Source organism: Astyanax mexicanus, chromosome 6, assembly GCF_023375975.1.
Source record: "Astyanax mexicanus isolate ESR-SI-001 chromosome 6, AstMex3_surface, whole genome shotgun sequence".
Taxonomy (NCBI): domain Eukaryota; kingdom Metazoa; phylum Chordata; class Actinopteri; order Characiformes; family Acestrorhamphidae; genus Astyanax; species Astyanax mexicanus.
Window position 1 is genome coordinate 24074745 of NC_064413.1, and position 23099 is coordinate 24097843.

Consider the following 23099-nt stretch of genomic DNA (forward strand, 5'->3'; position numbering starts at 1 on the left):
TATTCAGGAAGGACAATGCTAGTGAAATTGATGCAAATGTATTTGACTTAGAGAGTTTAAAACATTTTAAATTGTTCATGCTAACACTGTTTTGTGTCAAAGGTACATTTAGATTTCCTAAAATTATTTTAATTACCTTGTTATTTTGCCACAGACAATACGATAAATATTAGGAGAAATTAATATTATTAATTGCTAAACATCTAGCAAATGTATTCAGTCCCTTGAAAACAAAGCAGTATAAAGATATTCCAAGATTACCATGTGGACAAGGAAACTTTTGGTAGCTTAATTTTATTTACTGAAAAGTTCATAACAAAAGTAATAACTGTTGTTTCTTTTAGTACACAAAAAATTAGTTTTACAAAAATACATTTGCATCTTCTTATTGCAAAACAGGTTATTACAACATGGACCCTTCATGCTCGAAGATTCAGAAATTATACAGACACATTTTCTTCAATTTGTGATGTCGATGAATTTGATTTTGAGTAAATATAATTGTTATTTATATCCCTTAAACATCACTGGCACAACTAACAGCTACAAGAACTCTAACAGAACTTTGATTGCATATTTCAACTCATTGTTGTGTTAAAAGGTGTCGCAGTGTGATTTTGCGTGCATTTTGAACAATGCTCCCCCCCCCTTTTTGATATTAAAAAGCACCTGCAAAGCTTGATGCTACCGCCACCATGTTTCTCTGAATTAATGTCCATGGGCCCTATCTAACACCCCGCGCAAGGCATGTAGCATGGCGCGTTGCCATCGTACACCCCGTCAACAGTCTATTTTTTTACGCCTTGCACAAGCGTCCTCACAATAGCAATGGACTTTTAGAATATATTAACGCCGATGGGCGTTGGTGGTCTGAAAATTACGTGTGTTCAGGTAAATTTCTGGCGTGTTTCTATCTTGGTGGTGGAAAAACGGATTGCGCGATTGATCCCCCCAAAGGACGTTGACTGAACATAAATTTATTTTATTTAACTTTGCTATTATTTAACTGAACTTCATTTTTATATCTGAAAAATAAAGCACGTTGTCACCCAGGCGTGTGGTGCTGCCCGCCAATTATATAAAACTTAAAACATTTGAAATACACAAAAATATAAAGCTATAAGTCAGCATTCATTTCTTATCACCAGGGCAAATGTATTAAAATATTAAATGTATGAATTTATTAATTTAAATCTTCTCCAGTGCTCTAAAATTTCACAGACACGCAAAGTGGAGCTTGGCACAGCGTGCATGGCATTGTGCGCAGAATAACCTCTTCTAAAAAAAAATAAAAACGTTTTAATAAATAAGGTCGGACAAGTATAGTAAAATTCATGTTATTAAACTCACATAGCTACATACATAATTAATTAAGAGAAATCATGCAAAATGCGCTGTGCTTCTCTCTCTTTCTCTTGCTCTCTTTCAGTTCAGTTAAATAAAAATGAGTAAGGACCTGTAAGTTAGTCAAATATTGTCAAATATAAAGAGGTTTTGGTGAGCTGTTTTCATGATTTGAAACTGAAACTAACTAAAACATTTATTATTCTGTGCAGAAAGCCTGTGATTGTTTTAAATGAGTTTTTAATGAGTTTATATTTTATTTTTATTTATTTTTATCCTTTTATTGATCAAATAGTATATATATATTTATTATATATATTTTTTCCCCCAATGATTCCCATGTTCTTAGTTTATTGATATAAATTTGATAATCTCTTATCATTCTTATCATTTTACTTTACTCTCACTGCTATTAGTTTTTTCTTCATAAGCTATAAATTATTTCCTTTTTATGTAAATTTGTATGATCTTTTTAAAATGTCACATTTTTCCTTCAGTGTAAATAATCTATTGCTTGATTAATATTCAGTGTTGCAAACCCAGTTTTTACATAAACAATAAACAGAATAAAGAATAACTTTACTCTTCCCTAAGCTGCAGGTGTATCTTCACAGCGTGACGGCGCAGTTTCCTATGCACTCTTTAAATAGGAATGAACAGAAGTCAGTGCGCAGCTGTGTCTTAAAGGGGATGGATAGTGACACACTGATCGGTTTATTTCACGTTACGCCCAAAACACACCCATGAATAATTAAGGGAATTAAAACACGCCCTTTGCGCCGTTGGAGCTAAATCCACGCCCCTAAATCCAGATGCCAAAGCGCAATTAACTAGTGCGCTATAGATTGTTAAAACCCATGGGTGTTCATTAACAAAAATTTCACTTCAAGGAGACTTTCGTATGCCTTTTACTCAACAGTGTCTTCGGTGTTACCACTCTGCCATAAAGGCCTTTTGGAGTATTGTAGAGAATGTGGTCCATCTATTAGGTTCTCACATCTCTTCATATGACCTCTGACCATATGACCTATTTTAAGGAGTTTATTTTTTTTAGCACATGTCCAAAACCCTTACTATTATTATTGAAGCCACGGACTAGGGGTGTGCCATGTTGTACCTCACTCAATAATAACGGCAACAATTTTAAATATCATGAACAAAATTATACCCTGAAATATTGTGCTACATCACCCAACCCTAATTATCACATTAGGGTACTACTTTATGCTGTTTTTAGCAAACGAAAAATTCACACTGTTCTCCTATTATTTATCTAGTAGAGACAGATTATATCTGTCCAACATCATTGTTTTACTTCATATATGAAGAGCATTTTTAGTATCATGACATTCTAGATCATTGACTTATGCAATTTTAATTTTATTTTGTTGCAGTAGTGTATTCTTGAATTTCCTTTTTTTTCTTTTAGAATTTATTGTTTTGTCATATCGCCAAGAGTATCGTTATCATGAAAATACAGTGAAATATCATGATATTATTTTAAGGCCATATCGCCTGCCTCTACTACTGACTGGGAACACTCAAAGCTTTATATATTGCTTTATATCCTTGCCCTGATCTATGTCTTGCTATAAGCTCATTAAGAAAATCTACTGTAAGTTCCTTTAATTTCACCTGACACACCAGTGTAACATGTGGATCCTTTTGGATCTTTTCAGGGGTGTGCCTTTCCACTTTATATTGATGATCAATCAATATAAATTGCTTTGGGTGGACATCTATTGAGCTTTAGACACACCTTAAAGATGATTACAGCAAACAAAGCAAACAGGATGCCCCTGTCCACATGTTGGCATGTTACAGCAAAATTGCAAATTCATTTTTCAGTTTTCGTTTTTAAAATGATGGGGACCAGTTGCAGATCTATTAATACAGGAAAGGAACTTTGTTTTATTATTTAAATTATTTAATTTTTTTTTCTCTACTCTTATTTGCTATTTTAGGTTTTAATACCATGTATTTATCTTGTTATGTCTTTTATTTTGGAGTGGATAATTTTTGCTGTTTTTTTTAAATGTGAAGAATTCATACTTGTCATTAGAAGAGATTAAGTGTAAACTGATGAAATGTCAATTATACTACTTCAAAATCAAATCCCCCAAAAATCTAAGGGGTCTGAGTACTTACTGAATCCACAGTACACATTAACGAATGCTGCAATTCATATTTTACCAGTCATCTTTTGATATTGGAAAACGAAAAGGACAGTAATATAAGCAAATGTGAGAGGAATAAGTGTGTGAGCAGCTGCTTCACAGCCAGATGTCAGAGGTGCAGTCGCCTCCAGGGTATCGGACCTCATGGGCAAGTGCAGGACCCTCAGGCTCTGCTCCAAAATCCACCAAGAAGTTTTCATTGAGCCTCAAGCCACCCTTCACTGTGTCAACGTCAATCTGCATCATTACTGAGCCGTACCTGAAGTTAGGAAAAAGAAAGAGCACACGCAATCATGAAATATTTTACTATGACAATATATACAACACTTTAGTGATAATAAATTTGCTCCATGGTTATTCTACACCAGCTCCCCTAATCACATCATGGACTTTTATGAATGTTCATTCAGCAATGTGGTTGCACTGGTTATGGACTTAACATTTGCATCTTAAATATTAAGTTTAACTGAACTAAGCTGTATGTTTACACATACATCAATACCAGACAGGGCAGACAAGTGAGTGAACATGGAAGAACCCTCCAGCCAAATCCCTCTAAATGAAATGGTCTAAAATTGTGGGTCTTACTTGATGAGCTCAGGGTAGAACTGCTTGTCCCACGCACTGTACAGAGATGTGGTTACGTAGAGCCGTTTGCCATCCAGGCTCAGCTGCAGCATCTGTGGACTTCCTTTTATCCGCTTACCCTGATGCACAGAACACAGTTCTCTTCAATTTGAGAGGTACTTTAGACTTTAACCTTAATTTTAGCATTATCTAAAACCATGTAATACATGCAATTCATTTAATAATAATTGCTAACAACCAAGCATTTATGTACCTTCACAATCCTTGGAGATGGTTGACTGTCCAGCTCAGAGTCCTCCAATACCTTGACAGGGCCATCATTTTGAATACTGCCTCCAAGAAAGACCTTTGAAAGAAGTTTAATAGAAAGAGCAGATGATCGGCACTGGAACAAAACGCTGAGCCTATTTCCAGTTATGCTAAATTATCTGTTAGTAGTAGAACAAAAAATGTGTTTCTAACTTCTTGTTAGAAGTTGTGTGTAATTGCAACAATATTATTTTTTTATTCATTCATCTGTACATGTTTCACCTTTCAAAGAACTGTTCACATAAAGCAATGATAATTGGTGTTTCCAACGAATACACCAAGTAAAATGTACGGAAAGTTTGGGCACCCGTCGCAAAAAATGTAAGCAGGAGGCAAGCTTTAACATTTTAAGAAGGATTAGTGTATTATTATTGCTTTCAACAAATTTAGAGTGAACTTATTTTTAGGTTTTTAGGCCTGTGGCTTTTTTGTTTACAGTTATCAATAGTGTGCTTGTGTCGAAAGCTCTGCACCTCAGTCCAGCTCAGTTTTGCGCAGATATTTCCAGTTTAAGCCAGAAAAACACTCTTACTTGCAATATACAACTACACCTGGCTACCCTGAGCATGGAAATGTGACTGGGGGGATGGCGGTGGGCAGATTTGGAGGATAAAACCTACACAGATTTCAGTGACGTACTGCACAGTTCAAATAAGAGCTGTCGACAAGAGATATCAGTGCTTAAACTGAGCATGTAGCCTTAATATCTGATGATGTATCCTAACTATGTTATGAGTTACAACAAATAATATAATCTTTAATGGTCCTTTAATGGTCCTAGATTCTAGTCAGACTGCATGCAGGAAATCCAATCCCCTGTTTGACTGCCTAAAGACCTTCAGAAAGAAAAAACTTTTTAAACCACTCCTAAACAACAATAAATAACAATTACAATCCACTTTCCTATCCACTTTTTTAAAACAACATCTAACAAAGGCACAACATGGCTCTTCTAAGGGTCTATACTGTGTCATCTTCAATAGAAACCACAGTCACCTGGGTGCAGTTTATTAGTGTGAGGGGGCTTATATATACCGCATGTGACTGACTAGCGATACCTAATACATTTTAAGAGTTGCAATTCTGCGTTCTGATGATTGTCTGATGCTTTGTGAAAAGGTAGTTCTAGATAAAAGAATAAAACTAACCCATGTAAGAACCCAGTTTTTATTACACACAGATCAGCCACAGACTTTTATTTGTGATCTGGCAATGACGATATAAAACATACTCTTTAAATGTACTTCTGCCTGCTCACCTGGCCCACCATATGGGGATTTCTCCTGTCAGTGATGTCATACTGTCGAACGTCACCATGCAACCAGTTGCTGAAGTACAGGAAGCGATCGTCCAGCGAGATTAAAATGTCAGTAATGAGACCTGATAAAACAGATAAACATGTCTCAGCAAAACATGCCGGGCCAAAATAAAACCAAACCAAAAAAAAAAAAAACCTTACCTGACATCTCAGGCAGGATCCACCCCTCTACTTTTTTAACAGGAACCTTGATTACTCTCTCTGCAGCCCAATCTCCTTTCTGAGGGACATATAAAATGTTTTCAGAGTGAATAAATCACCATAATCAAAAATATTATATGTAGTGGGGCCTTCATATAATGCAGCTGGATTTCATGACAGACTGCTTGTAGAAATTACATGCCTGAGTTTTATAGAAGCGGAAGACTGTTCCCTGCAGTGCACAGCCCACGTAGCCTTCCGCTGCTGCAGGATCATGCAGGAAACGGATCTCTAGAGGTATTGCACCCTCTTCTCCCAGATCCAGAGTCTGGATGTGCTTGTGAGTGTTCCAGTCCCACACATGGAGGCACTGCCCATAATGACCTGCAAAGAAGGTAAACCACTTTCACAAAAAATGATGAGTGCAGAAAGCTAAATTTTTAGCACACATTACTCGTATCTGATACTGCCAGCTCTACATTAAATGGCTCAATAGAATAGTGCAAAAATATCTCTATATTAAATGTAAATAATGTACATTGCCATCTAAAATAAACTGAGTGCTGATTAGGTCTGTCACTCGAATTTATAGTTCATTTTTTATAGTTCCCTCCAGAGATAACCACGACCTCTCTGAGACCAGACATCATCCTGTGGTCCCCCTCAGTCAAAACAGTGATCCTGGCAGAGCTCACAGTCCCTTGGGAGGGAGTAATGGAGGCAGCATTAGAAAGGAAGAAGGAGAAATACACCGAGCGGGCAGCTGAGTGTCGAGAGGCAGGGTGGTCGACCGTTATCTGCCCTGTGGAGTTTGGCTGTAGGGGGTTTATCGAAACGTCCATTCAGCGCCTCTTGAGGAACGTAGGAGTGACCGGGCAAAGCTGAAGAAGGCTTCCAAGGACTTGGTAGAGGATGCGGAAAGAGCCAGCTTCTGGCTGTGGCTGAGAAGGACGGACACGTCGTGGGGGAAACAGGGGTCCTAGGGGTAGCTGCAGGGGGCGGCAGGGAGACGTCCCTGCCGTTGCTCCACCGCCGTGAAATGTTCCGGGATTAATGGAGCGAAACATCAATGAAGGGTGGCTCCCGGCTGATGACCCTGTAACTACCCCCCTTTGGCACCGTCGGAGGTGCGTCAGGCGGAAACGCCCTGCAGGTAGCCCTTACCTGTGCTTATGTCTCGTGCTGGAATTTATTGCAACAAAACAAAATTATTATCATTTTAAGACCATTTTATGCCACTGATATAATAATAACAACAACACAATAATGCAATTACACTATTTTAAAGAATAGTTAATCATTATTGTTGTCCATACACTACATGACTACACTACAAGCCTCGCTCTGAATTCAGCTCCGCGCTGCAAAAAAGAGAGAGGCGCAGAGCTTTTTGCCTGATTTCTCTTGATTAAATTAAATATCAGTAAATATGGTGGCTATAGTGACTTGATCCAACGTTATTTATTAAAATTTTTGTTTTTTAAAAAAAAACAGAGTTAATTCTGCGCACAATGCGTGTGTCTGCGACATTTTAGAGCCCTGGCCGAGATTTTAGTTAATTAATTAATATATTTAATATATACAGAAAACTGTAGATTAAGGGTTCACAAACTTTCTAGCAGCATTGTATATTGCTTTGTTACCATCTAAAAAGTGCCTCTCTGTTGCAGGCTGCGAATGACATCTGTTTATGGAACCTCTTACACAACTGTGAAGAGGTCAAACAAAGGATTTGGAATGGATTTGTGATCCATTAAAATATGCCTGGATCATCCCAGAGATGCCTGGATCATCAAACTGGGTTGTGATGTAATAGAAAAAATCAGAATGAAGATAATGTACAAAAAGTACAGAACTTAAATGCAAGTTTTCAAACTGTTCTATTTTTTATGTTACATAGAATATGTCACCACAACATTAAAAATCAAATACAGTATTTATAAACTTACAGTTTACATGTGAAAAACTGTATTGCTGAGTAATTAGACAGACACTGCTCTCTCTTCATATAAAAATAAATCTGGCATAACCAAAACTTCAACCATGCTAGGCTAACAATAAATAATTAACATTCACAACATTCTCTCTCCATTACAATATTCTAAAACAAAAAACAAAACAAAAAAAGTTTATGATGTGCTATGCTATATGGTCCTGTGAACCATCTTGGCTACACTACAAATCCAGCCAATAAATGTAGAGCTTATTAAGCCCTCTCTAAAAGGAAAATCAGAGTGTTCTGAGGCACATTAATAGGTTTGTAAGTGGGTTTGTAAAACCACATTGGGGTATTATTATAACAATCAAAGTTACATACCTACTTTTTTTTTTACATATCAAAAACGCCTTAAAATACTGAAGGTAGGACATTTAAGAGCATTTTTTTTTGTTAAACTTTCAAGACTCAGTATGACCAACACTGAAGGTAACAGTTATGAAATGTTTTATAATAAGCTTATTTTTTTATGGGATACTAGTTGCACAAAAATAAGTCTGAAATTTTATCAGTGTAAAGAAGGCAGAAGACAAGGTGATCTGATAGAATAAAGAAAGCAGAATAAGGCAGACAGAATGCATAAGCAGTAGTCCTTCATCAGAGACTTTTCTAAAAAGAAGCTTATTTATAATCAAGACAGTTCTGGTTATAACTATTATACACTCAGCTGTGCTAAATGATTTGTTGCTCTACACTGAATTCTGCCTTTATTGTGGTAGACTCAGTCTGCATCCACCCTTCACATTCTAGTTTCTCCACCCTCTGCTTTTCAGAGCAAAGCTCATCTGACATCTCCCTGACCTTCTCCAGCTTCTGCTTTGCTGCTTGTCACTTTTTCACCTGCTCCAGCGCTTCATCCTTCATCTCCTGTTCATTAAATTCAATTCACAATACTGGGTTTATTTAAAATGACTACTACAAAACAAAAACTATACAACAGAATAACTGTATGCATGCAGACAAACACACACACAGACAAACACAGAAACACACACCTATATTTACACATACCAGCTTCAAGATCTGCAGGATTGAAGCCATTTGCGAGCCTTTTTGGTGCTCCCCATTCAGTGCTTATCATGACGTTATGGCGTGGTTGGTACCAGAAGTCATAGCCAAAGGGTCGTGCTTCACCAGGTAACTCCCAGTTGCCAACTAATTCAAATGTCTCACCATCCAGCAACACAAACCCACCTAAAAAAAAAAGTCATAAGAAAAGAAAGAAAATTCTATGCTTGATTATTTCAGTTAATTTTATCTATTGATTTATGTTTTTTAATTTTAACCCCATTTTCTCCTCAACTTGGAAGGCCCATTACCCAATCCCTGTTCATACAAGGTCCTCATCATAAAAATGGCCCCGACACAGGCATATGTCTCCTCCAATACATAAGAAGGCCGCCATCAACTATTTTCTGCCAACTGCCACGGTTTTATAAGTGTCTGTTAATGTAGTAAAACGGGTTCAAACTATTATTTATTTGTTTCTGTCCCAAAAAACTTTTAGCTATGCAGAGCTTTTAATTTGAGCCATGCGGAGCTTCTAATTTTAGCCGTGCATAGCTTTAATTGCATTATCTTATTTATTAACTTCGCATCTTAAATAACATTTGCTGAACTATTTATCTATTTAAAACAATTTTTACTTTGCAAAACAGAAAAAAAAATATTTTGGCCTACAGCCCTATTGCAGTACCTCCGCAGCCCACAGGTTAAAAACCATTGCCCTTATCTCTTAAAAACATGTATTGTTTGGACTTTCCATATGCAGGTTAATCAAAACTGTACTACAGATGTAATGCACACAAAATGCATTTAATCTATGTTATATATTTCAGATGTGAAATCATGGATGTCGCACAACTTTCTCCTATTAAATAGTGATAAAACAGAAGTTCGCCTATTAGGCCCCAAAGCTGCTAGAAATAAATTATCAGACTTAATATTAAATCTGGCCGACTTCTTCGTCACACCTGGTTCAGCAGCTAAAAATCTTCGCGATATCATGGATTCAGATCTAGCATTTGATAAACACATATCTAATGTTACTAGAGCAGCTTTTCTACACCTTCGTAATATTGCCAAGCTAAGAAATGCCCTATCCCTGCATGATGCAGAAAGATTAGTACATGCCTTCATTACCTCAAGGCTAGATTACTGTAATGCGCTACTGTCTGGATGTTCCTGCAGTAACTTAAATAAACTTCAACTAGTTCAAAATGCTGCAGCCAGGGTCCTTACTTAAACTAGAAATTTTGATCATATAAGCCCAGGCCTATCAGCACTGCACTAGTTTCCAGCCAAATTTCACACAGACTATAAAATTCTCTTGTTAACGTATAAAACCCTACACGGGCTCACTCCTGAGTATTTACGATATCTTATCTTTTATTATGAACCACCACAATTACTCAGATCTTAGGGTTCTGGTTTCTTAGTAGTTTCCAGAAATCAGAGGAGCTCTGCAGGAGGAAGAGCTTTCTCTTATAAAGCGCCTCAACTCTGGAATAACCTCAGACACAGTCTCAATCTTTAAGTCTAGACTAAAACCTTACTTGTTTAGTTTAGCTTTTGGTAATGAATGTTTTTCCCTTTAGATAAGGCTGCAGATTCAGGGGTTCATGCACAGAGGGAATTGTGGTAAACTGAGATGCTGGTGCTGTTGTTCTCCCACTGCACACGGTCACTCAGGTTTGTGGACGGTGGAGTGGGTAGATGCCGGTGTTTCAGGATTGTTCCCTGTCTATGTTACCTTCTGGCTCTCTCCCTTTAGTTAGGCTGTTTTATTCAGATCTGCTAGGTCATTAGATAATCACACTCTGATAATGTTTTACATTCTCTATTTTACATAAATCCAGTCAAAACTAATTCAATCACTCTGCCTTTCTGTGCTCTCAATCTCTCTCTTTTACATGTATCGAGATGCCCTGTTCCTGATGTTGCCCTGCCTGGCTCTCCACTGCCTGCTGTGTCATAAATTAGTACATGTTACATTAGTTATAGCTCCACATTATCTCTCTGTACTGTTGTTTTTTTCTGTTATTTGTTTGTTATTTGTTTGTACTGAGCGGGTCAACCCGAGGGGGTTGGGCTCCTCTGACTGAGTCTATGTTCCTTTTAAGGTATCTTCCTCTTAATGTAAGAGGGTTTTTGCTTGCCACTATTGTCACCAGAATAATTGGCATCTCTGTGGTGCTGCTCATAAGAGGCGTGGACTTTTTTTCTCTGTAAAGCTGCTTTGTGACAACTTCTGTAGAAATTGCTATATTAATTACATTTAATTGAACTAAATTGAAATATTTCATAGAATACACTTTGTTTTTTCAAATTCAATACACCTCAACATTGGTTGTAGCTTTAACCATGAATTGTGTGTCTTACTGAATGCTTGGCAATGCTAGTGTGATGTCGGCCCAGGGAGAGACTAAGCACAAACACATTAAACACAAAAAAAATAACTGAAGCACTCAGCACAATACTTCTTGCTAAGTCTCTCTTTTTTAACACCTAATGCTTCAACTTACATGTCAGTCCAGAGGCAAGGTCTCTCTCCCGTGGCCAGCAAGCTGTGTTTAAGTTGTGTTGGTTATGTTCCCCTCATGAGCATCACCTAATCACAGTCAAGGGAGAACACTACCTAGCCCAAATTAGGGTCGAACTCGGTGGACTCACCTTCCTCCCACCATACCACGTATACTGTCTGCACTATTCTATAGGCTAGGTTGCAGCTCAATGAACAATGAACTGCTTTCTTACCTTTGCCATTTCCTGATGGGTCACCCAGGGTACTGATCATAATTTGGCCACTGCCCAGGCAGTGAGATGTATGAGGATTGGCCAAGTCGCATTTCCAAAACATGTCGACAGGTTCTACTGTCTAAAAGAAACGATAGAAAATGGTCAAAATGTGCTTTTCTTTAAATTCAAAAGGCAAACCTAATCGTGTTGAAACCATTAAACACGTTCCTGTGTACATTGTGTACGTCTAAGGGCGTTTTCACACCTGAAAGTCTGAATTATTGTATTAACCAAGATGTGGGTTTTTATTACATTACATTGTATACATTTGGTCCAGTTAGTTTGGTTTTACACTGTATTTCAATGAACAGTCAACTAGATGGTCTGGGTCTCTCAATACTTGACACTGATTGGCTTGTAGAAGGGTTGTGCAGCATGTTGTCAATTCTCCTGTGATGAATTCTACCTTCCTGCCAGAATCTGACTGTCTTCAAATGCATGAAAATCATGCAGTACAATGACCATTGGATTTATCTTTATTTATGTTTATAAATAATCTACAGTTACAGCAGATACAGGAATCATCGGCATAATCTGTTGCATCCATACTGCGGCATGATGCACATGCACATGAAAGGTCGTTATATTTTGGAATAACACCATTTTTCTTTTATTGTTTATTGGGTGATGATAGCATGCCTCAAATTCCTGAAATTGGTCATAAAATTCAAACTATCTTAAAAAGTGCTTTGACACTGTAAACGAAGCAGCCCAAGGTATATATTTAATTCAGACACAGAAAAATCCTCTTATCGAGTAATTTACGTTCTCACTGGTCTGCACAATGGTTCATGGCACATTTCTCACCGGCTATTTTGGTTTGATTTGGTGTGAAAGCACCCAAAGGAACATTCTACGGGTTTTTGGGTCACACAGATTTAAGTCTTACCTTGTGAATTCGTGGGGCATGGGGGTCTGTGCCCACATCAATTACGTAGACACGGGAGGAGATGAGAGATGGTAAAATGAGCCGATTACGCTTTTTGGAGGGGTCATCAAAACAGCTGCTGCAAGCATTCCAGCCTGAGTGGTGCAGCTCATCATTCACGTTGGGCATGGGCAGCCTGTGAATCACCTGAACAAATACAATACACAGAAGCAAATACAGTTGCAAGAAAAAGTATGTGAACCCTTTGGGATTACTTGGATTTCTGCATAAAGTGGTGAATAAATGTGTTCTGATCTTTTTCTAAATCACAACAATAGACAAACACAGTCTGCTTAATCTAATACCACACAAAAAATTATGTTTTCATTGTTTTATTGAACACAACATGTTAACATTCACAGTGCAGGGTGGAAAAGGTATGTGAACCTTTGGATTTAATAACTGGTTGACCCTCATTTGGTAGCAAAAACCTCTTTTCTGTAGTTGCAGATCAGACCTGCACAACAGTCAGGGGGAATTTCTGAACCTTCCTCTTCACAAAACTGTTTCAGTTCAGCAACATTCTTGGGAGATTTGGTGTGAGTCGCTCTCTTGAGGGTCATGCCACAGTATCTCAATTGGGTTGTGGTCTCTCCAGAATTCGTATTTTCTTCTGTTAAGCCATTTGGAAGTTGATTTACTTCTATGTTTTGGGTCGCTTTCCTGTTGCATCATCCATCCTCTGTTGAGCTTCATGTGACAAACAGATAGTCTTAAGTTGTCCACCATATTTTACAGTTGGGATGAGGTTTTAATGATGGCGTGTCATGGCTTTTCTCTCCACACATAGCGTTGTGTGTTCCTTCCAAGCAACTCAATTTTGGTTTCAAACTTCAAATGTGCAGCAATGTTTTTTTGGACTGCAGTGGCTTCCTCTCTGGTGTACTCCCATGAACTCCATTCTTGTTTAATGTTTTCCTTTGCTTCTTAAGAACAGCAAACACAAAACTGGTGTATGTTTTTTATAGGGCAAGGCAGATTTAACCAACACATCCAATCTCATCACATCTTGGCTCCAATTAGCTCTTAGAAGAGTCATTAGCCTAGGGGTTCACATACTTTTTATGTTAAGATGGGTTTAACTGTGTAATTCAAGTTTTATAAATGAAGCACCAGGATTTAGATACCACGGACAATATACAAGGGTATTTTTGCCATAACAATAACAATTAATTCAATGCAAACTCAAAATCAACATTATTACCTCCAGTCTCTTTCTTAAAAGTCACATTACCTTGCAATAATTGGGGGATTTAGGATCAACATTTACTGTTGCCAGGTAATCAGGTTTTCGGACTTCAGTGTTGCGGTAAATGCAGGGCACGTAAACAATTTCTTCTCGAGGCCCTATGTGAAAATTCAGACACAAGTTCAGACACAAAAATTTAACTTGCATCTTTGGTTAAATGGTTTTAAAAATTGCTAAGCATTGTCTTGCACTCACCTTTCATAGCATCAAGAGGGCTTTTGTATCCTGGCCCACATCCTGAGCATTTTGATGCTGCAGACAGAAACAATGCAATATAAAAGTCATCCTGTACAATACTCCAACATGAATTTGTATTAGCCTTAAAAACTAAGATTTATGCTTTTTTTTTCGCTAATAGGCTCCCCCTACAGGTGGAGTGTGAGGTTCATTGCAGTAAAGATAAATCATGCTTGGAGCTACCCCTGTGAAATTTTGAGAGTGATACAAAACAATCACTCAGAGTGAAAGAAGCATGTGGACTTAAGAGGTAGAGTAATGCTATATAGTTTATGGCTGCATGATATTTACATTGCAAATGTTAATTCTTCGGCGATATTAAACAATGCAGGTCACATGATGTCACATGTATGGGTTTAGAGGCAGGGCAGGAGGAAGAGCTGGGGCCTCATGTACTAAAGATGCGTACGCACAAAAACATTGCATACGCCATATTTCACGCTCACGGTCAGATGTACTAAATTTGACTTGAACGTGAGAAAGTGCGTTCCGCCTTTTTTTACGTATGTATTGTGTTTTTGTCATTTGGCGACACTTAGAGGCGATACATTGAAATTACAACTATTAAGATATCCTTTATGCACACATTGTAGTCAGCATTACTGGGTAAAATAAAGTTAATAAATCAGACAATTTCATGGGCTTACATAAATAATCGTTCAACGTGTTTCCACTTAGCCTAGATTATATAAACATGCATAAAAGTTTGCGCTGAAGTTGTTGGAGTTGGCAACGTTGGCATTGTTGGAAAATATTGCTAATGGCCACATTCATTGAGAGCGCATTTTACGTGACCATTATGTTTTTTTGGCCCATGATGATGACTGGCTTATAAGCCGTTTTAGATTACCAAGAGCATAGGAGGATAAGAAAACAAGCGTTCCGTGTGTGACGTGTGGCTTCTTGGTAAGCAACTCATTTAAAGCATTTAAATGAAATCATTTATTATCCCTCTTAGAATAATACAATTTAAAACATGGGTAATTATACGCTACGCGTATATCATATTAATAATAATAATAATAATAATAATATTTTTATTATTATTATTATTATTATTATAACTTTATACTCTGCGTAATTGAGGGAGGAGTCATGGCAGGTGTGTTGTTTTCGTGCATTTGCGCTTGATTTCAAGTTGATTGCGATGTACTAAGAGAAAGTACGTGGGATTCTGCCTACGCACGGTTTGATAAATCCGGATTTTTTTGTGCGTACGGAACTTTTCAGGTCTGAGCGTACGGAACATTTTAGTAGGAAGTCCACGCAAGTCTTAGTACATGAGGCCCCTGGTTCTCCAAGCTGTAACAGCAGCGGTGTGCCTCTGATAGTGGACGTCAGAAGGGGGGAGGGTATTATCAATTGGCTGATCTGCTTATTGTGACCAAAGTACACAGACATATCATCCACACATAAAAGCACAGTTGAATCTGAGGGTGCTGCAGAGTCGGAAATGGCCGCAGCAAAATGTTTTTTTAGGTTAGTTTAGAAAATGTTTATACAAATTTTAAGCAGGACTGGTATGTTTTATTACTTCAAAGGAACACATTTCAGCTATTAATGGAAAAAATATAGTTTATGGTTTAGTGGCTCTTTAAACATAAGTTGTGAAATGCAATTAACAAAAAATGCATATTTCTTGCAAGGAATAAAAAAGACCACCAACATTTATTAGTATTGTCCAAAAACCAATTGCAGCACATGTACCTGAAAAGTTGGGCCATGCAAAATGACAATAACCCAAAACAGGGTTCCAGAATTGGCAATCAAAGCCTGGATCTTAATGTAATTAAGACACTGTGAAGAAGGGGTGTGCCATATTGTGTCGTATGCCGTAATATCGCCAACATTTTTAAATATAATAAACAATATTATACCCTGACATATTGTGCCATATCACCCACCTCTAAATATCTTATTAGGATACTGCTATTTTTTTGCTGTTTTTAGCAAAAAAAAAATCACAATGTTCTCATTTCCCATGATATATCTACTAGAGACAGATTATATTTGTCCAGTATCATTCATTTTACTTCAATCCTGGATATATGGAGATATTTGGAGTGTATTATTAGTATTATGACTTCTGTTAAAAATCTGATGACATTCTTGTATTTTATATATCTATCTCAGTTAGGGGTGTGCCATTCCATATCGTTTTGTCCTTTTGGCCAAGAGTATCATTATCACAAAAATTCCATGAAATATTGTAATATTACTTTATGGGCATATCACCCACCCCTACTGTGAAGGTTTTAATTGGGTGTCCTACTTTATTTCACATTATTGTGCGAGTAATCGTTGGCATGTCAATCCTGGAGAAGCCATGATAAAGAAGGTGTTTTTTTTAATACAAGACAGTGGAGTATCAGCATGTTTTTGACACTAATATTTTATGGTAAAATTCTATTTTGTTTTATTCAACTTTTTTTTTATCCTTATACTGATAATAGGTTGTACAGTACACCGAAACACTGTTAGGCTAGATCTCTGATGCAGAAGGTTGTTTATTGCAAGGATAGTTTAGTGTAATCCACATCACATCAGAGAGGTATATTATATATAATAGAAATAGTGCAAGTGTTAAAGTACAGAGTACATACAGTCTCTGAGCTGGTGGCACTGGTGGTCAGTATTTAGTCCGTGCATTGTTCAGGTTGTGGTTGGTGTTGCTATTGTCACCAGTCTAATAGCATTTGGGAAAAAGCTGTTCTTGTGTCGGTGGTTCTGCTTCTGATGTTCCTGTAACTCTTTCTGGATGGCAGGAGTAGATAAAATGCTAAATAAAGTTTTAAGACAATATAGTTATTATTTCATGTATAATCTATTAAAATAGATTATAATAGATATAATAGATATAATGACCATACAACCCCTGGCAAAAAGTATGGAATCACCAGTCTTGGATGAGCACTCCTTCAGACATTTCATTCTGTAAAACAAACTCTGATCAAAAACATGATACAATAATAAGGTCATTCCAAAGTGCAACTTGTTGGCTTTCAGGAACACTCAAAGAAATGAAGAAAAAACATTGTGGAAGTCAGTGAATGTTACTTTTATTGACCAACCACAGGGAAAAAAATATGGAATCACTCATTTCTGAGGAAAAAAGTATGGAATCATGAAAAACAGATAAACAAAAGATGATTCAAAATACATCACTAGTATTTAGTTGCACCACCTTTGGCTTTTATAACGGCTTTCAGTCTCTGAGGCATGGACTTGATGAGTGACAAACAGTATTCTGCATCAATTTGGTGCCAACTCTCTTTGATAGCAGTTGCCAGATCAGCTTTGCAGGTCGGAGCCTTCTTGTGGACCATTTTTTTCAATTTCCACCACAGGTTTTCAATTGGGTTGAGATCTGGACTATTTGCAGGCCATGACATCGACTGAATGTGTCTTTCTCCAAGGAATGCCTTCACTGTTTTTGCCCTATGGCACGATGCATTGTCATCTTGGAAAATTATTTCATTATCTCCAAACATCTGTTCAATTGAAGGGATGAGAAAACTGTCCAAAATGTCAATGTAAACTTGTGCATTGATAGAAGAATTAACCACAGTCATCTCCCCAGTGCCTTTGCCTGACATGCAGCCCCATATCATCAAGGACTGTGGAAATTTGGTTGTTTTCTTCAGGCAGGCCTCTTCATAAATCTCACTGGAACGGCACCAAACAAAAGTTCCAGCATCATCACCTTGTCCAATGCAGATTCTTGACTCATCACTGAAGATAACTTTCATCCAGTCATCCACAGTCCATGATTGCCTCTCCTTAGCCCCCTGCAGTCTTGTTCTTTTTTGTTTAGGTGTCAATGATGGTTTTCTTTTAGCTTTCCTGTATTGAAATCCCATTTCCTTTAGGCGATTTCTTACGGTTCGGTCACATACATTGGCTCCAGCTTCTTCCCATTTATGGTTCATCTGTTTAGTTGTGTCCGCCTTTCTATTGTTTATTATCATAAATACATAACTTATTTCATACTATTACTGAATGACTGATGTTATTTACTATATAACACTTGGGTTTAAGGGGTTAATTTAAAAAATACAACAGATGTGCAATTTCACAGTAGTGCAGGAAGCAGGGAACCTCGCCAAGATTGTACAACATCCTTCCCACAATAAACATCATCAGAGAGGGTTATTCTCAGGTCAGTTTTCCCACAAATCCAGCACAACACAAACAACAGCACATTCTCACTGTTCCAGTGAACAGAATTACTATGATCAATACCTCTAATAGTAAAGGAAGACTACTAAAGGCTACTGTTACTGGCCCTCACTAAAAATCAGACGCTATATTTTTACACTGTTTAGATCCTTATCTCCTTTTGAATTATTATTTTGTTTTTGTTTTTTTGCATTACTGTTCTTCCGAATTGTTTCTGCTCTATTTTCTCCCCTACCCTCACAATGTTTAAATTAATCCCCATCATTACCATTTATTACGCTAGACCACCAACATCTCACAATGCCATCAGCTGTGAGAGAACGACAGCTAGCATTTGCCTTCTCTGAAGTCACTGTATCTTTTTACACTGTCTCTAATAGACTGCTTAACACATTTGAGAACAACACTAACAGACAATTTTGTTATATATTCATTTATATCAAACATCCAAGATGGCTGGTGTTATGCTGAGTCACAGGTGAATGGAAGGGTCAAAATACCCTGAGTTTTTTATTACTGCATCAATTTCCAAAACACAGTATTGATTATTAGTTTACATGTAAAGACAGTGGTTCGTTTAGTGTTCTGTTTAAACACCACCCACTAGATAGCAATTGTAATTGTGTTGTCAGATCCCACTGATCCTGTTCTAATTGCATTCCTTTATTCAGATTTTATAAAATTTGATTAAAACAGGATTCAAATATATTGTGATATACTGAATAATTTGCCCCTTAACCATTTCTTTTGTTTTTGCTTTTTTGTCATATTACATTTTTCAGATTATCAAACAAACTTTGATATTAAACAAATATAAGAAAATCAAACTGAACGTAAAACATGGTGGTGGTAGTGTGATGGTCCGGGGCTGCTTTGGTGCTTCAGGGCCTAGAGAACTTGCTGTAATAGATGGGACCAGGTATTTTGCTGTTTGCCAGACAATCCTGAAGGAGAATGTCAGGACATCTGTTTGTGACCTCAAACTTAGGTGTACTTTCGTTCTGCAGCAGGACAATGATCCAAAGCTGATAAACAAGTCCACATCAGAATGGCTTAAAAAAAGAAATTAAGGTTTTGGAGTGACCTACTCAAAGTCTGTGGCATGATCTTAAACAGGCTGTTTCTGCTCGAAAGCCCTCCAACGTGGCTGAATTTAAACAATTCTGTAAAGAAGAGTGGACCAACATTTCTCCACAGAGATGCGAAAGACTCCTTGTCAGTTATCGGTAAAGCTTGATTGCACAACCAAGTTATCAGGTTTAGGGGGCAAACACTTTTTCACACAGGGCTAGATTGGTTAAGATAATTTTGTTTATTAAAGAAAAAAATAACATTTAAAAAGTTAATATTTACTTATTATTATTTACTATCTGTACTAATGTAAATGTAAATGAACTTTATGTTGCAGAAACTTAATAGAGGAGATCAAACACCTCCTCAAAACTTTTATTCACATTTTGAATGCTTCTAAAATTCAATAAAATTAGAATTAGAATACAATTAACAGTTTTAATTGTATTAAGGTGACTGCAATACAAATGAAAGACAGTCATATGAAAAAGTTTGGGCACCCCTATTAATCTTAAGAAGCCATTTCTGCAAGCACGCGACAAACAGAGTCGCCTGAGGTGTGCAAAAGCAAAAGAACACCTCAGGCGACTGTGTTTGTGGTGTGCTTGCAGAAATGGCTTCTTTTGCATCACTCTCCCATACAGCTTCTCCTTGTGCAAAGTGCACTGTATTGTTGACCGATGCACAGTGAAACAATCTGCAGCAAGATGATGCTGCAGCTCTTTGGAGGTGGTCTGTGGATTGTCCTTGACTGTTCTCACCATTCTTCTTCTCTGCCTTTCTGATATTTTTCTTGGCCTGCCACTTCTGGGCTTAACAAGAACTGTCCCTGTGGTCTTCCATTTCCTTACTATGTTCCACACAGTGGAAACTGAAAGGTTAAATCTCTGAGAAAACATTTTGTATCCTTCCCCTGAACAACTATGTTGAACAAGTCCATGATACCACTCTTCAGAGGAGATTCAAATAGGAGAACAACTTGCAATTGGCCACCTTAAATACCTTTTCTCATGATTGAATACACCTGATGAAGTTCAAAGCTCAGTGAGGTTAACAAACCAATTTTGTGCTTCAGTAAGTCAGTAAAAAGTAGTTAGGAGTCTTCAAATCAATAAAATGATAAGGGTGCCCATACTTTTGCACCGGTCACATTTTGGTTTAATGCATATTGAACATTTTCTGTTAGTACAATAAATCTCATTTCAATCCTGAAATATTACTGTGTCCATCAGTTATTAGATATATCAAACTGAAATGGCTGATTAAGATTAATAGGGGTGCCCAAACTTTTTCATATGACTGTATCAAGAGCTTCATATTTTGTCAACGCCACTTAGTTGTATCTTTTAAGAACAGCTGAAACTAAGATCGAAGCTAAAATAATCGGTTTCGTTGCTTGTCAACTATGGTTGTATGATATATCGTTTAAGTGTCAAGTGTCGTTTGTTGTATGTAACTGTTACCCGTGCACTGATACGATAAGAAAATGTATCACAATATGATAAAATATCGATCTATTGTCCACCTCTACCTGCTCTTATCAATACATATGGATTAAAATATGTTTATATCTGCCCAGTATTGTGAGAGTTTACAGAAATTTGCCAAGCTATAGTGTACAACAGCCTGCACAACTCTGCTGGAATCTTTCCAGCACCAATACAATACTGCAATAAACCAGACTAAGAAACTTAGACTAAAGACTTTAACGTTAGACTCAACACAGCTGGCCTTCTGATCGCTGCATTATAATTACGCAAAAAAACACTTAATCTGCTTAGTTAACCTACCCATGTTGTTGAGCTCGAGCGGACTCCAAAATGACCGAGTTTTCCAGAGAGAGGTGAACAGAAGGGTGTGTGTGTGTGTGTGTGTGTGTGGAGGCGACCACAGGGGCTGCTGTGGAGAAAAGGTCCACTCTTACACAAGCATGACTGAGAACCTGGAGATCAGAGAACTTCTATAGAGGAGAATAGACACTAGAGAATATTCTCCGGCTTTATCAGACACTAGAGGGCGCTCCTGAGTGAGTCCAAAATGAAAAGATTTATATGGAGCAATTGAACAAAACCTGTGTGAAAATTTACTAGTTTTTATACTGACATTTTTAATAATTTTCTCACAAAAAGAAAATAATATTTCAAATATTTAATTCCCACCGACTTATTTTTAAAAACAGGCCCGTGCATTTTTGAGTATGCGTGAAAGTAATACCCGTTTTGGAAACTACCATATTACCCCTCTTTCCCGCCGTTTTCCCGTTTTCCCCCCCCCCATCCTCTACAAGTTTTTAACATTGGGCTGCAGCAGCAGCTGACTTTAAAACATCTATGGACATAAGCGGATTTTTCTAAAAGAAAGGTAACGGTAGGCTAACCATGTAAACTGTGATGACATTGTTTCTGATAGCTGGTTAAAAATACACATCTGAATTAAAACACACAGATCAAACCAACTGTGTGCTTAATAAAAATGCAGATTGTGTCCTGTCTTAACTTTGGAATTAGATAGATACCCTGATAGCAAACTTCTAATCTTCTAGAAAACTCCTAATCTGGCCCAGACGAGGCACAACATCTGTAACAAATCTGGCAGATGAATTTGGCCCGGTTTATTTTTGCACAACGGCCCCAAACCGGCACAGGTAAGTTTTGCACATCTGACTTGAATTTGGGCCTGAACTGGCACAGCTCTAAACTGAATTTCCTTACATCTGGCCCAGATTTGTCTCAGAAGCAAACTTACTCTGGTCCTAATCTGGCCAAGACGAGTCACAACATCTGTAACAAATCTGGCAGACAAATGTGGCCTGGCTTATTTTTGCACAATGTGCCCAAACCGGCACAGATGTGTCATTACATTTGTCCCAGATTTGGCTCGGATCTATGACTCATTTTTAAATCTGGTCCAAATATATGGCACAGACTCATTTACAGTTAGACCGACACTGGCCCAGCGCCCCACCTTCTATGCTAAACATCTTTATACCCAAAGCGGATATGGTCCAAAACCTATAGCCTTACTTGTAAACGTGCTCTAATAAAAACTATATTTTAACATATATTATTTTTGTTACCCTTCCTACAACCACTCAAAATACAGTTTCCATACTTACTCTCTTTACTTAGACATATAGGCATGAACATAAACACAAAAAACAACAAGAGTTCGAGTTGAATTTTTAATTTTATTCTGTAGTTGAAAATACAAGCTTTAATATATAGTATATGCAACAAGAAGACTATTAGAAAAGTTTGTGGTATGTATAGATTTGCATATTTACACTTTTTTGCCATTGTTTTCATGTCACCCGTTTCAGGTCACGGCTCTGATGGCTGCCAGATATGCATCCTAAAAAAGAAAATTAGTAGTTTTAATTATTTTCAATACTCACAAATATGTGCTATTAAACCACAAGCCGTTGTAGGTAACCAGGTTTAAACTAACATAAATATATATTAGGTTTTATTACATTGATCATTGGATATTCTACCCAAAATGCATTTGTATGATATATTAAAATCTTAAAATAGGCAATGACATTTAAAATTAAACTGTATTTACAGCTGAACTGAGCCTGCATAGTGAGGCGATACAATGACATAGAACATAATATAAATTAATGAATAAACCTGAGCGCCCTCAAATGATAAACAAGTTGTTTTTTGTATGTGATTTGTACAGCCGCCAGTTGAAACAGTATGTTAACTCTCAATCATGTATTCTTGGAAATAATTTGAATTGTTACAAAACTCAAAAAAAAA

General features: G+C 37.3%; 1 protein-coding gene across 1 annotated transcript; it reads right to left on the reverse strand.

Annotated features, from left to right (window-relative positions):
• Positions 1-278: 278 nt before the first annotated feature.
• Positions 279-21234, reverse strand: LOC111193368 (methanethiol oxidase). Its single transcript, XM_022673913.2, has 12 exons — positions 21126-21234; positions 14044-14100; positions 13834-13946; positions 12561-12746; positions 11630-11750; positions 8885-9067; positions 6080-6261; positions 5878-5956; positions 5677-5798; positions 4363-4455; positions 4110-4228; positions 279-3780 (listed from the first exon to the last, which is right to left on the reverse strand). Exons 1-12 carry the CDS (start codon positions 21127-21129, stop codon positions 3618-3620), a joined length of 1422 nt encoding a protein of 473 aa, XP_022529634.1. The 5' UTR covers positions 21130-21234; the 3' UTR covers positions 279-3617.
• Between the last annotated feature and the right edge of the window lie 1865 nt (positions 21235-23099).